At 33.2% G+C, this 16,112-nt stretch overlaps 1 protein-coding gene and 1 long non-coding RNA gene across 2 annotated transcripts in view; one reads left to right on the forward strand and one right to left on the reverse strand.

The window, feature by feature from the left end:
* On the forward strand, positions 1–14,656 carry ZAP3. The gene is made up of 11 exons (XM_014246963.3): positions 1–626; positions 690–4,558; positions 9,800–10,220; positions 10,356–10,471; positions 10,674–11,112; positions 11,256–11,444; positions 11,543–11,731; positions 12,939–13,043; positions 13,359–13,410; positions 13,574–13,689; positions 13,751–14,656. Exons 1-11 carry the CDS (start codon positions 255–257, stop codon positions 13,910–13,912), a joined length of 6,030 nt encoding a protein of 2,009 aa, XP_014102438.2. The 5' UTR covers positions 1–254; the 3' UTR covers positions 13,913–14,656.
* LOC138857602 (uncharacterized) overlaps positions 14,165–16,112 on the reverse strand; it is an 18,845-nt gene continuing 16,897 nt past the window's right edge. The window contains exon 3 of the long non-coding RNA XR_011396751.1: positions 14,165–14,406. This is a non-coding gene — a long non-coding RNA (uncharacterized lncRNA). The remainder of the gene's footprint in view (positions 14,407–16,112) is intronic.

Genomic DNA, 16,112 nt, shown 5'->3' on the forward strand with positions numbered 1-16,112 from the left:
TCCATATTTAGTTTTTTCGTGAAGTAAAAATGGCGACTATTCAACAAAATAATTGATAATTATTGTTTTTGGCCGCATTTACTAATTAGTTTTACCAAAAAGTGTGAAGCAATGAGTTTATGATTCCAATGAAAAATATAACATTGTAAAACGATAAAACAATAAAATATAAAAGTGAGAAAAAAAATTCAGACAACTTTCTGGTTTGAATGATATAAATATCTAGTTAAGTGGACATAATTGTATTAAACGATATGTGGAATCAATGGGCTGGAATCGGCGCTGGTGTTACAATTCCGCCAATACCGGCACCACAATGCCCGCCACCTCAACCTCCACCACCTTCCGCTGCACCGCCGCCTCCAACAACAGCGCCTCCTCCTACTCCAACGGAACAAGCAACTGGGAACACAGCACCAATTATAGGACCAATGTTACCTAGTAGTGTTTCTACTACAAGCGCTACTGTGCCAACAGCAACTCCAAGTGGACCTTACGGGCAGTATACTGAAGCTCAGTATGCTGCATTAACTCCAGAGCAGCAATATGCTTTACAACAACACTGGCAGCAGTGGCAAGCTTATCAACAAGAATATGCAAAGTGGCACGCCCAGTATGGTGAACAGGTAATATGGAAAATAATTTATATTGTAAGTTATGCTGTAAAATATTTTACATTTTGCAACTAGTATAAACGAGAAATGGCCGCTGCAGCTTCAACCGGGCAAAGTACGAATTATAATAACTACTACCAACAGGTTCAACCCCAAACACAAGTTCCAACACAGCCTTTGCAGATACAGTCGATACAACAGCCGCCACCTCCACCTCCCTCTGATGGACAACAAACAAATATTAAAATTTCTGGAACACCTCAACTCTATACGCAACCACCACCTGTGTCAATTCAGCCGCATTCCTCCCAGAGTCAAGTTTTGCCTCTTAACCAAGGTTCTGCTCCAATAAATCAACCTCCTCCAGTAGTACCCTTCCCAAATATGAATTATCCTCAATGGACATCTTCGTATCAGCAACCGCAACAACAATTCAATTATAATCAACCACCTCCAGGCTTTAATCAGCAACCACCTAATTTCGCCCAAATTCCAAATTTTCAACAACCGCCTCCAATGGTAGCAAAGCCACAACAGAATTCTCAACCTCAACCAATGCCTAATATACCACAAGTTACACAGAAACAACAGCTTGGTATGCCTACTTATGGTAACTCAAACCAACTCCGTGGCGGTAATTCCTACAATAATAATAATGTAAATCAATCATCTATTGATCGAAATGAGTTTAGAGCTGCAAATTCATGGATGTCTAATTCCAATCAGCAAGGTACTGAAATTAACCAAAATCAAGATGCACCCAAAATTCAATGGAGTCAAAATAAAAATAACTTTGATACAAATTTTGGTAGTACTAGGTCGGGAAACCAGTTCATCTCTAAAGAAAGAGGTCAAAACAACTGGGATGCAAGAAATGAAGATCGAAATAATTTAAATGAATTTGAGTTTGCAAATGTTAATAATATGAATGCTCCATTTGAGCACCGAAACAGTCAAGACGGATTCGATAACATAAATAGAAATGCAAATAATCGTTGGAAAAGTGAAAATGATAATATAAGTGGAAATAACAATGAAGATCACATGGAAAATGTTTCTAAGACTCGTCAAGAAGGTCAAGGTTCTACTCAATGGAATGTTAACCGTAATCAAACTGCCAGTGGCCATAATTTCCAAGGACCATTTAACAATAATAACCACAGAAATAATGATAATTTTAGTAACCATCGTTATCAATATGAAAATAATGATCAGAGTGGAAATCGTCAGGGTAATAGAAGTGACCAATTTGGCAACAATGATAGAAATCAAAGAAACAACAACTATTTCAACAACGAACAGGATGGAAACGAAAGGAATTTTGCTGGAAACAACAGTATGCAAAGCCGAAATAACAATATCAATCAAAGATTTGGTCAAAATGGACGGAACTTTGGTGGTAATTTCAAACAACAACCTGGGGACAATGGTTCATTTTATGGGCAACGATTTGATAATAATAGTAGAAACAATGATTCGAATAATACTTTCAATGAAAATTCCGAAGATTATGCCCAGGATAAAAATTATAACATAAGGTCTAATTCAAACGACCGCAACTTCTCAAATAGAAACAATTTCAACAGTTTCTTAGATAGGACCGAATTCAACATTAGTCCACGTAATAACTTTAATATGGGACCAGACAACATTAATAAAAATATTGGTCCGAACAATCCTTTTTCATCGAGATCTCGTTTAAATGATCGAAATCCCGGACAAGGAGACTATGGAGATAGCTTTGGACTGAACAACAAATTCAATTCTTCAAATAGTGGAAATGGTCGTAATAACCGTCCAAATGACAGCTTTGATCATGTACCCGTTTCGAATGAAAAAAAATTTGGTCCAAATAATTATGATAGACGATCGAATTCAAATGAACGAAACTTTGGACAGAACAATTTAAATCGTAGATCAAATTCTAATGATCGAAATTTCGGTTCAAATAGTAATTTCAATAGAAACTCCAACCCTGAAGAGAATATTCAAAATGAGCGAAATAGTCAGAATCAGAGCAATTGTGAATCAGAAGCAGACCTTTTGACAACCGAGCAAAAACAACCTCGATCTGATTTGGACGAAAAGAGTTTTGATCTCCAATTCCAACGATGGGAGCAACAATTCGAGCAATGGAAGCTTGCGAATGCTAATCATCCCGACCGTGAGATGTATCGCCGTTACGAGCAGGAATTCGAAAAGCAACGTCAACGAATAATGGAGCGGCGTGAACAAATGCGGCTAAGGAAATTACAACAAATGGACAAAAAGCCTGATACAGGGGATAAGGAAGCTCAAGATGGTGATGACGGCTTGACTAATGAACGGAATGCAGAAAGCAAAGCTGATGAGAGCCCTAAAGACGAAGACCGTGACGTTAGTAATGATCAGGATAAAGAAGAGGAAGAAGAAGAAAATTCAAACCAACCTATTTCGGGCAATGAGCAAATAAGCCAACTAAATGAAGAAATTGAAACTCTTGAAAAATCCGGCGAACAGGGAAATCTAGAAACCGAACAATTAGGCGATGAAAAGCCAACAGAACAAGTTGAAAAAAGCGCGACAACATTTTTGCAAAGCAGTAATGATACTTCGAAAAATAATGATTTATCTAAAGTAGAGAAAAGAACGAGTGGTTCTACTGGTATCTTAGGCAAGCGAAAGAGTCGCTTCAGTGCACCCGCAGAAGGTCCTAAAACGCCAAAACTAACAAATGCTGTTGTAACTGAAATTATTTCTCTTGTGGAAGAGGAAGATAATAACACTGCCGATTCCTCCGGAGCTATTTGTAATATATTTGGCAAATCGGAGGGAATTCCTGGATTGGATTTGGTAGAAGGTAATGATGGTGCTGGTGGTACTACCGAAGATAAAAACCCAATAAGAACCGAACAGGAGAGCACTGAAAATGAGCCGACTGAAGAAAATTCGGAACAAGAGCAGCCAGAAAAACCAAAGGTTATCAACAAAATACCTTCACTATTTGATGTGGTTGTTGAAAAGCCGTCAGATTTTCCCGCGCCTTCATCTGTTCGCGATGACGACGAAGATAATATTAATGTCGATGAGCAGCAAATACATCCTCATATTTCTAATGCCATTCCTAATTTGGGCGATGCTCTAAGGGACCCTATTTTTATGCAGAAAATTTCTCAGGCTTTGGCCAAAGCTCAGGGCAGGGAAAGTGCAGATCCGAGCTGTGCACCGCCCCCACAGTTTCTTCAGCAATTACCTATGTTGCTGCAGCAATTACAACAAAACAAATCTAACATAAATAGCCCCGTCGGGAACAGCTCAAACTTTGCATCGAATTATGGTGGAATTGGGGGCAATTTTCGCGGATACGATCCAGAGTTCGGTGGAAACAACCAGAATTTTCGAGGAAACGGCCCACAATTTGGGGGTCCAAATTTTGGTGGTAATCGACTGAACTTTGGTAGAAACGGTCCAAACTTTAATGATAATGGTCCGATTTTCGGAGGAATGGGAGGTAATTTTGATTTTGAAGGACCTAATTGTGGAAATGGTCCGAATCGACCAAATTACAATAGAAACGGTCCCAATTTCAATAGATTTGGTCAAGGTGGATCAAATTACGTTTGTGGCAATGAACCGAATTTCCGCGATGATGGCCCAAATTTCGGTGGTGGTTATGGACCGAACTTCCGAAATGACGGTCAAAATTTCGGCGGTGGTAATGGACCGAATTTTCGAGGTGATGGTCCTAATTTCAGAGGTGGCAATGGTCCAAATTATGGTGGTGGTGGCAATAGTTCGAAATTCGGTAGGAATGCATCGAACGATGACCGACGCAATTTTGGTAGAAATAATAAGGACATGGAAGAACGCCGAAACCAGAATTCATCCCGTCGTGGCGGTGGCCCTGATGACAAAGGCAGACAAAGCGAAGAAGCTACAGAGAGTGAAACCTCATGGGTTGATTGGTATGTTTAAAATTTAAAATTGTTTTTCCATATTGATTAAATTCTCATAAACATTTAAAAGAGGTGTGAGATCCGAAAGAGATAAATATTTTAAAAGCCATCTCATAAGGCCCACTATTTCAACAAATGTAAACTCAGTTTTTGGAAGCGCGTATATATCTCTTTAGTTACTCGATTATTTACCCTACCTTTGTAAAGTTTTTGAAAGAAGTTGACATGTGAATTTGATGAATCTTTTTTTTTAGTAAAAAGGTACTACTACTAAAATGCTATAAAATACATAGAGCACCTCCATTTTTATATCAAATCATTGAGTAAAAACTGATTTCCGATTTATAATGCATAACTATTAATATGTATTAATTTTCTATATTGAAGGAAATTATTAAAGTCATTTTGAGGCGAGATTGTAATTTTTCAAACTAAACTAAAATTTTAAGTTTTCTGACCGATTGTACTCCTTATGTTTGCCCTTAACCTTTATTGAGATTATTTTCTCTCACACATTACATTTAATGACTTTATGAGAAACCGGACTAGAAAGTCCTTACTATCATTATAAACATCTGAAGTAATTGTACTTGAACGTAGAAAGTCTGTTTATTGATACATATTTCGTATAGTGGAAGTGATTTATTTTAAAAAATTCCAAAAATTAATAGAAATATCACTCATATGTAATAAGGTGTAGATTTTAAAGCGTTCTCTATTAATTTTGTCATTGCAATTGAGGTGTATTAAATGTTATATGCTTATTATGATTCACATGTACTCGTACATATATTATACAACAGATGAATCATGCATAAGTAGCTTATTTGAAAATATAAAATTTAAAAAAAATGTCTCTTTAATATAATACCCAACTGCAATGCTCACAAAACTTATGTGCATTCATACATACCTGCATACGTACCTTCATAGTAGAATTTTTAAATTTGAAATTTAAATACGAAAGCTTTGAATTATTTTAATCTTTTTTCGTAATATTTTGAACGAATCTAGAAATGTATGTATGTATTTGTGTATGTATGCATCTTGTCATTCCCCGTATACTTATAATGATCGTTGTCCTTGAGAGCAACGTCCTCTTCGGTCTCACAAATCTGTGTTAGAACGCCAGTACACTTTTTAATTGTAGTAAAATAGTGTATAACCACATTGAAAAACTGTTAATGCTGGAATTTCTATTCCATTCCTTCTCTTTTCATTGTCCCCTTGACAAATACGCATTACATGTAACGTAACAAACATAACCGAATCGTGGGTCCATTTAACAAAATAATCCACTATTCCAAATACAATTAGCGGTGTTAATAAGAAGCCATTTTTTAATAAAAGGCAGAGGAGTTCCAAGTCTGGCGACCGCAATTAGAGCAGATAATCTACACACTAAACCTGTCGAGACTAGTTGTTGTCAAGTAGATTTAAGTTGTCGACAAAATTAGTTCAATTTTAATGCGGGAATAAAACAGTAAACACAAACAACAATTAATACACTACATATTACTAAATTACGAATTATAATGTTTCAGAATGCTAATTGAACAATATTTGGTTTTTGACTTGTAAAGCACCAAAGTTGCTGAAATGTATTGAATTATCTAATCAATTTACAACTTCGATGGATGTGTCGGTTAAGATACATTTTGTTATTGTTTATTGAAACAGGACAACTTGTGCCTACCGAGTATGTCGCGAAGTTGGCGATGCTGAAATTCATTTGTTTCAAACAACTGTCACACAAACTCAATGCTATTAATTATTAATTATTTTAAATGATTATAAACCGTATCTTCATAAATATTTAATACCTAATTAAAAGGTATGGAATAAAAGTAAACATTTTATCAACCCAAATGCTTTTATTTATTTATAATTAACTCTGAAGAGGGTTAGTAAGGGAAGGGATGCTGCCACGGCACTCTTTTTGTTGGGGAAAATCTTAAGGGGTTATATCCACTTGAACGTCAGTAAAACCCGTTTTTTTTTTCTTGGAAATTCTAATATAATAAAAAATGTACATTTACAGACTTTAATGTACATTATGAACATTCATTTTGAAAACTTTGAATTCGCTTTATCTGAGGAAGATTTTATTGCTTAAAATGATTTAAAATCCAAAAAAATAAAGTAAAAATTACTACAATAGTTAAGTACAGGTAATGATCGTTTGGGTGAAATTTTCCTCACCGACTCTGAAAACAGCTTTTCGAGAAAAACACACTTAAAGTTTTGGAAGCTGTAACACCTAATTAAAAAATTCCTAAAAATATACTCATATGTATATCCGAAACTAGAAAAATCGATTTTTTGGATATAACCTCTTAAAGAACCAATGGTTGCAATGCATAATGTCAAGGGGCTAACTAAATTGCAGTTCCTATCTATCACCTATATATCAATTGAACTTGGTTTACAAGACTGACGTCCTTTTTGCCAAATGACCTAATAAAATAAAGGTCATAAATAAATACTAAGCCCTTAAAGCATTGTTAGTTTACCGTGAATTTCTTTTCGAATTTTAAAGCTTTGCATTGTAAATAATGTGAACAATTGTTCACAGGGAATTCATGATAAAGGCATTGCTATTTTAACTCTTGGTATTAATTTATGTACTAATTTAATTTCATATCCCTACTGATTGAAATTCCAAGTCAGAGAGAAATATAAAATAATATAAATAAGTAATATTCGAATCAGATTAACTAAGACTGTATACAAATTGTTTGAGGAATTTACATTATGGTTTTTTAAACTCGCGAGCAAATTAGTGATGCGCTCATTTAAAATTTATGGAAAAACATGTCGCCCATATTTAAAAAGCCTTGAATAAATATGATATAATTACCCAGTAAAGTTAGGTCCGTTAATCCTCCATTAATGTTACCCGAGAAAAAAATTTAAAAAAATGGATTAAATAGAGATTACAAAAATTCTTACTTGTTAAATACTTGAACGTGAAACGAACATATTGATTACTAATTATTCACACCAATAAAGAAGTTTTTAATGAAAATGGTAGTGCTTAACCACTTGACATCAGATCTTAAAAGAATTTGTACAGAATAACTATAGGAACGTTTGAGAGAGGATCGTAATTTAAAATCTGGTTTTTGTTCCCCTGTTTTATACACGATCTATAACTTGTTTCTGGTCGTCTTGATTTGTTCAGGAAATTTAACAACTACTAAATGGAAACACACAAATTTTATGTAATAAGGAGTAAACGACCGTACGCTATTTTTTATGGGGATCCAAACCGACGATCGGCCGAAGCCGAGTTAAAATATTTCATGTTGATTAAAAAATACTTCTCAATGAATTGAAAACATCTAAATTTATTATTATTAAAAAATACCTAAGGGTTTAAACCATATTTTATTTAGTTCGTAACGTATATTTCTGTTTGTAAAAATTATATGAAATATTCAAACCATGTAATTTGGATACTTTAGCATTCAGGAACACTGATGCTACTCTCACATTGGGGAATATATTGGTACTCTGTACAAATAAATATCTATGTATATGTATACAAATATATACTACGTTTAGGCGTACGTGAGTTCACGATTTCTTTAATTCACGAATTCAAAAATGTAACGTTTGCAGATTCGTGCACTGAAGTATGAAGTTTCACTTATTCATGAATTGATGTTCAACTTTGTTACACACAAAAATCAAATTCATGGAAAGGTGTATGCTTTCAAATTCGTGAACCAAATTCATGTGTAAACGTAGCAACAGTTCAACTCGTTCATACGGGCAGGTGTTTTTGGTTGACATCCATCTTATAATGAATAGTTATATTATATACTAGAATTTTTTATAATTCCTATTTACTATGACAATTTATACCTTTTTTAAATTAAACTTGAATGAGCTGTGTGCAGCTCTTTGTTGTTATACACTGAAAAGACACATTATCAGTTGAAAAAACAAATTGCATGATACATGCCAAGTTGAAATTAAAATGATTTGATGTTGGAGACGAACTTCACATACCCAGCCTGGCTAGACTCACCATACTTTCCAAAAAGAGTGCAATAAGTTTAATGCTAATAACACGAGAATATTTTTAATATCACGTGGCCAGTCGTAAGCTTTCGGTATAATCTACGCTACCCGGAGGATAAAGGTAAACCTCAACTTTCATCGTTGAAAAGTTAGAAAGCAAATTAAATGAGCAATCGGTTATTTTCATTTCTTGCCAACAATATAAACTTAATTTAACCTCTATAAGATTTTTCATCAAAGTAAATCGCTACCATTACAACTCTCCTCGTTTCTTCCATGGAAGGAGTTTAACTATCTCCCCTAATAGGTCTAGCCAACGCACCTTTAAGTTATAAACAAAATAAATTTATTTGTAATGTTTATTTTTGATTCTTTCCAATGTTGCTAATTGATAGTTAACTCAAGCCCCTTAAAATAGATATTATATTATTACAAAATTTTCAAAAAAATATTTTCGTTCCATTGTAAGAGATTTAAAAATTATCGCAATTGTCTTAGTAATTTTATTTAAATAAAAATTTAATAAACATAACGACAACATTATTGCTTTTTATCTCTAAAATCTGACCTTTATCATAATTTGATGTCTGAACGAAGTTAAATGAGAATGTTTTTAGCACGATGTGTCTTTCTTTCAAAAATTGCTAAATTCAGCTCAGACCTTCTCCTAACCCCGTATATCTAATATAATAATTTCCGTCCCCCTGGTTCACCATACAGTTTTGTATCTCAATAAAATTAAGCAAGTATAATGTAATTCGGTACTGAAATGTTTTAATATGCTAATAGTGGAGTTAACTGGTAAAGTACTGAGTGCTATCGATTCATAATTAACGGCGCCACCTCCAATTATTTCACGTGTCTTTAATTCTTACAAATTGCGAGAGTATCTATTGTTCCACTGTGACCCTTCCTCACTCACTACTCATATATACATATGTGTATATTTTTTTATGTAATGAAAAAGTATACAGCCAATGAATCGAAATTGTTGAATTTTAACAATAACGAAATTTTCGATATGAAAGCAGTTTCTTTCAGAAATGGCGTTTGTCAGTTCGTAGTATGGTTCGTGTGTTTTAAATGTTACCAAGTTATGCTATAAAATAAAGAAAAAAATGTAAAAAAAAAGTATTTCAAGTTAATATGGAACCTACACTAGTGTTGCAAGTCTACATTAATGATTTTTAAAATTTTCAAAATATGAAATTAATCAAACAGCCCAGGAAATAAGCATGATTATGGAGATGACTACTTTCGACCTGTGCAAGTAATTGATTATCAAAATACTGCCGTACCAAAACCGAAAGTAATAGATTACGGTCATAAGGGAGCTAGTACCACTACTGATCCTGGTTTTGGTTCTGCTTCTGGTTCGCTATCGAACAACTTCAATAGGAATATGCCTGATTTTTCGGAAGAATTTAAACCAGCAAAAACTTTTGAATATGGACATGCGTCAAATCCAACAGCTACAAGATTTGGCAATACGCCGATGAATGTCAATCCTACGAAAAAGAATAAGAAAAAGAAGAAGAAGAATCAACCAAGTCGTGTTGGATCACTAAATGAAAATATACAAGCGTCTAATACGCCCACCATTCCAGGACAGCATCGAGAACAAAGTGAAACCGAGAACAAGGTAATAAATAGGTAGAACTAGCATTATTTTCAAATTTGGATTAAACATGCACACAAAAAATACAAAATATTTTAATTTACCGAGCAATCTGTGCCGAATAAGATTTCGTTAAAATAAACGATTAATCCTTAACAGAGTGAACGCGAGAATGCACGAAAATCAGCTGCAAATCCAACTGAAACAATCAGTACTTATATAAGTCCACCAAATGGAGCTAATGAAGAGCTTGAAGAAATATCTGACAATGAAGAGTAAGTCGGCCGCTATAACGAATCAGATTAGAGCGCACCGTGTTATTTGCTATTGAAAACGTTCGTTACATGACTATCAATATCCATAAATTTATGGGCACAATGCGAACGATGCACGTGGGCAAATGACTGGAGCTCAAATCTCGATTCTACATATATACAGTTATCCCGTTTTGTGCTTTCATTTAATTTAACATTGTAGAAATTTGGAGAACAACCGCGATTGCGAGTCGCCGGCTCCTCCACCGCCACCAATGCTAACGACGAATCGACCATATGTGTGCTTAGTACAACAGGACGCCACTGCGCCCACTCAGTCTTTATTCCCATCGACTGCGGAAGCTAATGAGAATATAGCTAAACTTCCAAGCGGACATATACAAATGTCATTCCCTAGTATTGAAAATAAAAACACCATAACTGTTGATGAGATTCTGCTTAAACCGGGTCGACTGTCACGCCCTAAAAAGGTTTGTGTGATATTGCGGGGACCGCCTGGCAGTGGAAAATCATATGTTGCAAAGTTGATCAAAGAGAAAGAGTTGGAAATGGGCGGAACTAATCCTCGTATTTTGAGTATCGATGATTATTTCTTAATCGAGAACGATTACGAAGAACGTTGTCCCAAAACCGGCAAAAAGGTGAGCCGCAGATTAATCATCTGCAATTTTAATAAACGAAATTATAACTCTGTAACGGTTTTCGTTAAAATGTGTTTAATAAATTAATAATTGCTTACATTTCTTGAAACTATTTGTTGTATTGTTTTTCTTCAACAATTTAGATACCGAAAAAAGAAGTTCTATATGAGTACGATGCTGATATGGAGGAGACATACATGCAATATTTGATAAAATCTTTTAAGAAAACAATTTCAGATAATTTATACGATTTTATTATAATCGACTGCAATAACAATTCGTTACGCACGTTAAATGAGTTTTATTGCCACTCGAAAGACTCTGGTTTCATGGTAAGCATTTTGGCATATAAATCACATACTTTTAGGGAAATGAAATGCTAATCAATACTGTATATTGCTTTGCTTGGCTTTATATCTATTTTTAATAGCCGTATATAGTTGACTTGATGTTCGACTTGGAGACCTGCATGAATCGCAACATCCATCAACGATCTGAGAAAGATATTAAAGGTATAATTGATAATTGGAAGCAGACACCGCTTCATTACATCAAATTGGATGTGTCTTCATTGTTGGAAAATCTTGTGGAAATGGAAGATGCAGAAGATATGGTGATGGTAAATATATAATAATGCATTGGATGCATTACCCTTTTTTATTCTATAAATTTGTCTCAATTTTATGTTTTTAAGTAAAATATATACCCACATTGAAATAATGGTAACAATTTCCTATATCTTCTTAAAAACATCTTTACCTTTAAGAAATTAAGAAAAGAACCTTTTAATTTGCGACTTTTCTTAATCGAAAAACATAAATTTAATTAAGAAAAGAGTAGAAAAAAGTATTAGCTTCCCATCTCCACACAAATTTCTGCGTAAATGAAGAAAATAGATATGTATTCTTTTTACTCCTTCTAAAATTAAGTCCACCCCTACAGACCTGCAAAACTTTATTAGGAATATGCACAAATAAGGGAATAATGGTTTGTTCCTACATATGAAAATATATTTAGAAAAGAAAGAATGTTGCTATTTAAAGTTTACAAACGATACGCTTAATTATATTAAGTGTAATAAGCTACATGCTGTTTCATAAATTTTAATAGCTCGCCTATGTAAAATGTCACATTAAGTGATTAATATATAGTTTTGTGTGTGATTACAGCAGTAAAGGAGAAGTTTTTAGAGAATTTTGAAAATTATTACTTTGTTTTATAATTTCTTGTACTTATTAGATGAAAACATGTATACTCTGTTTATTAACTTTAGCACTCAGCATTTTAGTCAAACACATCGGATTTATTTACCTTCAGTGCCTCATTTCTCTATTTTGGCACAACCAACCATCTCCTCAGTTTAAATGTATGCCCAAAAAGTTATTTATAACTAGTTTTAAGTGAATTACATATTATATATGCGATTTCTTATTGTATTTAGAAATGTCTTCTACATATATTTGTTCTATGGCCTATAAAGCCTTTGCTGTAAAAATGTAAAAATTGTCCTGGTCATCAGACACAATGCATACATTGGCTAAAACAAATGTTACTAACTATGAATAATCCATGAAAACCTACTGTTTTTTCCGACGTTAAAATATAATATTATGTAAATACGTATATAAAGGATAACAGTATGCAAAAAATTAGAACATTGGGAATTTTCTTAAATGCTACGATATTTCAATTATATTTCTTGCATTGAAAACAATATCTACGATTTGATGAATATACAACCATTGATTTAAGGTATCCGAACTAAACGTATTTAGAAAAATTATTGGATTGCGTTATTTCATGGCTTGTGGTTGTTTTCATTTCAGGATAATAACAGCAATAGTGGCGCGCCCGATGATAGTAATTTGACGCAGTCGCAAGCTGACAACGAAACTGAAGATAGTAACGAGGCGACTGATGATGCAGCTAGTGTAAGTTAAGGCAATTTCAAAGCTGCCTACGATTTTGGACATGCAAACACGATCAGTAGCCGTGTATAAAAAATGTGCTTATATGGTATTTTTTTTTTTCATTTTTCGCTGTTTGCTGTTTGCGTCCATTTCAAAGCATTGACTTACTCATTGACAATAACATCAATGTGACAATTTCTTCCGATTTAATGTTTTTAACCTCCTAAATAAAAGATAATACCAATATAACGTGCTATGCGCGTTCAGTAAGGGATAATTTCTTTTAAATAGTTTACAACTTTATTTTACACCTTTTACCATATATTTTCAATACAGTTTGCATTCTTAAAGAGCAAGTGGGAGAGTGATAACACGTCTGAAAACCTTGGTAAGTGTTTGCAAATCATAAATACTCACTTAGCTTATACTAGTAAACGTCTTTATACTTGTTTTTTGGTAGAAATATAATATATAATATAAATATCAAATGGTTTCACGAATATTCTAGTGTTTTGCATTGCATTTTAAATAAATATGATATTTCTACGCAGCTCGTTTGGATGGCACAAACAAATTAATGCAAAGGCGTAAAGCCGCTACAATGGAGGATTACCTACAAATGGACGATTGGGAACCGCCTAAAACCAGTGCAAACGGCAAAAAAAGGGTAAGGTCGTTTGGTTTTAGAACAAGTAAAAGATAAATAAAAAATGTGTTTTTGTGGTTAGGTGCGTTGGGCGGATATCGAAGAGAAGCGAACACAGGAGAAGATGCGTGCTATCGGCTTTGTAGTTGGTCAAACTGACTGGAAGCGTATGATGGACCCAAACGCGGGAAATCGTGCTTTGAATAAAACGAAATACATTGAACGTGTTAATAAGAGACGATAGCCTGGAAATAGAACATGCGAACATTTATACATAATAACAGTAAAAGTAATAAATCATTTTGCCTATTACGCAAAATTAGTTTAAAACAGAACCGAAAATAATGTTTTAAACAAAAAAAAATCAAGCACTTAGAATCGTAACACAAAAAGAATAATGTCATGTTAATCCTTTTTCGACGATCTATGCATTTCATGATTTTTAAATTTCAGATTTTTATAATTTTTTTCACCGATAATTATTAATACTAAGTAATTCTAAAAGTCATCATTATATTTGAGCAACAAAAAAAATCTTAAGTAATATATGAACATATAATTTTTTTTTTTTCGCTAAAAAAAACTCATCAGTTTATATGTTTGAAGTTTATTCCTTCCGGATCCAAAGATTGAAAGTTATTCCTAAAAGAATTTGAGGTCCTAGCTCAAAAATTCCGCCAAGTATGCGAGTTTTACAGGATCGCATAGGGACGTGCAAAACCATAACATAAATTTTATCTGTGAAGAAAATCATAAGAATTATTACATAATCATTATTTTGTGATTAAAAAAAAAACTGATAACGATGACGGTCTCTGGTTTACATTTTTTTTTTTTGCTTTATACTTTTGAGTTTTGTTTAAGACTATTTTATATTTTGATATTACGCATAATTTATTAAGAAATATAAATGACAATTTTACTCTTACATATAGTAGTTCGGAATTATATTATTATAACATTTTAAAATAAAGATTGAATAAAAATATTTTACAAGTGTTGATATTTTCAAAAAAATTTTTTGTCAAACATAAAACTACCCATAAATAAAGTGAGAAGTGAGTGGAAAGTCCCTACTCAGTTCTAATCTAATGTGACAACTTCAAATACCGTTTCGGATGATAAATGCAGTAGTAACTGGTTCTGCCAAGAAATTTTTGATGTGCTTTTGTGCTTCACAAGCTTTTTTCTTACTTAAAACTTAATTTATTTGTGGTAAGAATTTAATGCGTTAGTTGCAACACAGGCTTATAGTAAATTAGAAAATTCTTTGTGAGTGTTTCTTAAGCATTGTAAGCAACTATATACACATAGCCAATAAAATCTGCGTTCACCCGACACATTTTTTTAAGTGAAGTAAAAATACAATGTAAATAGGTAATTCAGTTCAAATTTTCTGCATGTATTTCTTTTTTATATTTTTAAGTTCAAAATGCAAAAACAAATATGTATATTCCTATTTTCATATTTGTGATAACGGGATTTTAGTGTAAGAAAAACATAGGCACCGATAAGTTTGCGTCCAGCTTTAAAATTAGTTACAAAAGTATTAAAAATGATAAAGAAAAATTAAATTCAATATTTTGCTCATAATTATATAAACAAGTCGCCGGAATTCTGGAGACAAGTAATATTTTCGGATGAAAGTAAATTTTGCATTTTGGTGACGGAATTATGGTGTGGGGTTGCATGACGGCTGGTGGTGTGGGCCAGCTTGAATTTAATGAATCCACAATGGGTTATTTGAACATTTAAAAAACAATTTGAAACAAAGTGCAGAGAATCTTGGATTATCTTCGACGTTTTTGTTCCAACAAGATAATAACCCGAAGCATACTGCGGAAATAGTTAGACTTTGGGGATCTGTTGGGAAAAAGAATTCGTCAGCATACAATAACAAGTAAAGAGGTTTTGCGAAGTGTTATAAAAGAAGAATGGTCCCAGATTACAGCTAAGGAAACAGATAAGTTGGTAAGATCAATGCCAAATCGGTTGAGCAAGGTTTTAAAACAACACGGCTATCCAACAAAATATTGAATTTAATTTTTCTTTATCATTTTTAATACTTTTGTAACTAATTTTAAAGCTGGACGCAAACTTAATGGTGCCTATGTTCTCCTTACACTAAAATCCCGTTATCACAAAAGTGAAAATAGGAATATACATTTTTTTTTGCATTTTGAACTTAAAAATATAAAGAAGATATACATGTAGAAACATTGAACTGAATTACTTAAAAAATATTGTCGGGTGAACGCAGACTTTATTGGCTATGTGTATATAAATTAAAGATAAAATAGGTGATTTTCGCTAATAAATTTTCGCCAATGTAACAAAGGAAAAAAATATCCTAATGCTAATTATAAATTTATTTCTGGAATCGGTAACTAAGACCACTCTTTTAAATGTGCTAACTTCGCCATTTTATTGCACCATGGATGATA

This window comes from Bactrocera oleae, chromosome 5, assembly GCF_042242935.1.
Source record: "Bactrocera oleae isolate idBacOlea1 chromosome 5, idBacOlea1, whole genome shotgun sequence".
Lineage (NCBI taxonomy): Eukaryota > Metazoa > Arthropoda > Insecta > Diptera > Tephritidae > Bactrocera > Bactrocera oleae.

What these genes read in the sequence shown, in the direction of transcription:
- ZAP3 (XM_014246963.3), top strand. Translation starts at nt 255, where the DNA reads ATGTGGAATCAATGGGCTGGAATCGGCGCTGGTGTTACAATTCCGCCA. An exon ending in GAAACCTCATGGGTTGATTG is followed by an intron (nt 4,559 to 9,799) that starts GTATGTTTAAAA and finishes TTAATCAAACAG; the next exon opens with CCCAGGAAATAAGCATGATT. An exon ending in GAAATATCTGACAATGAAGA is followed by an intron (nt 10,472 to 10,673) that starts GTAAGTCGGCCG and finishes TTAACATTGTAG; the next exon opens with AAATTTGGAGAACAACCGCG.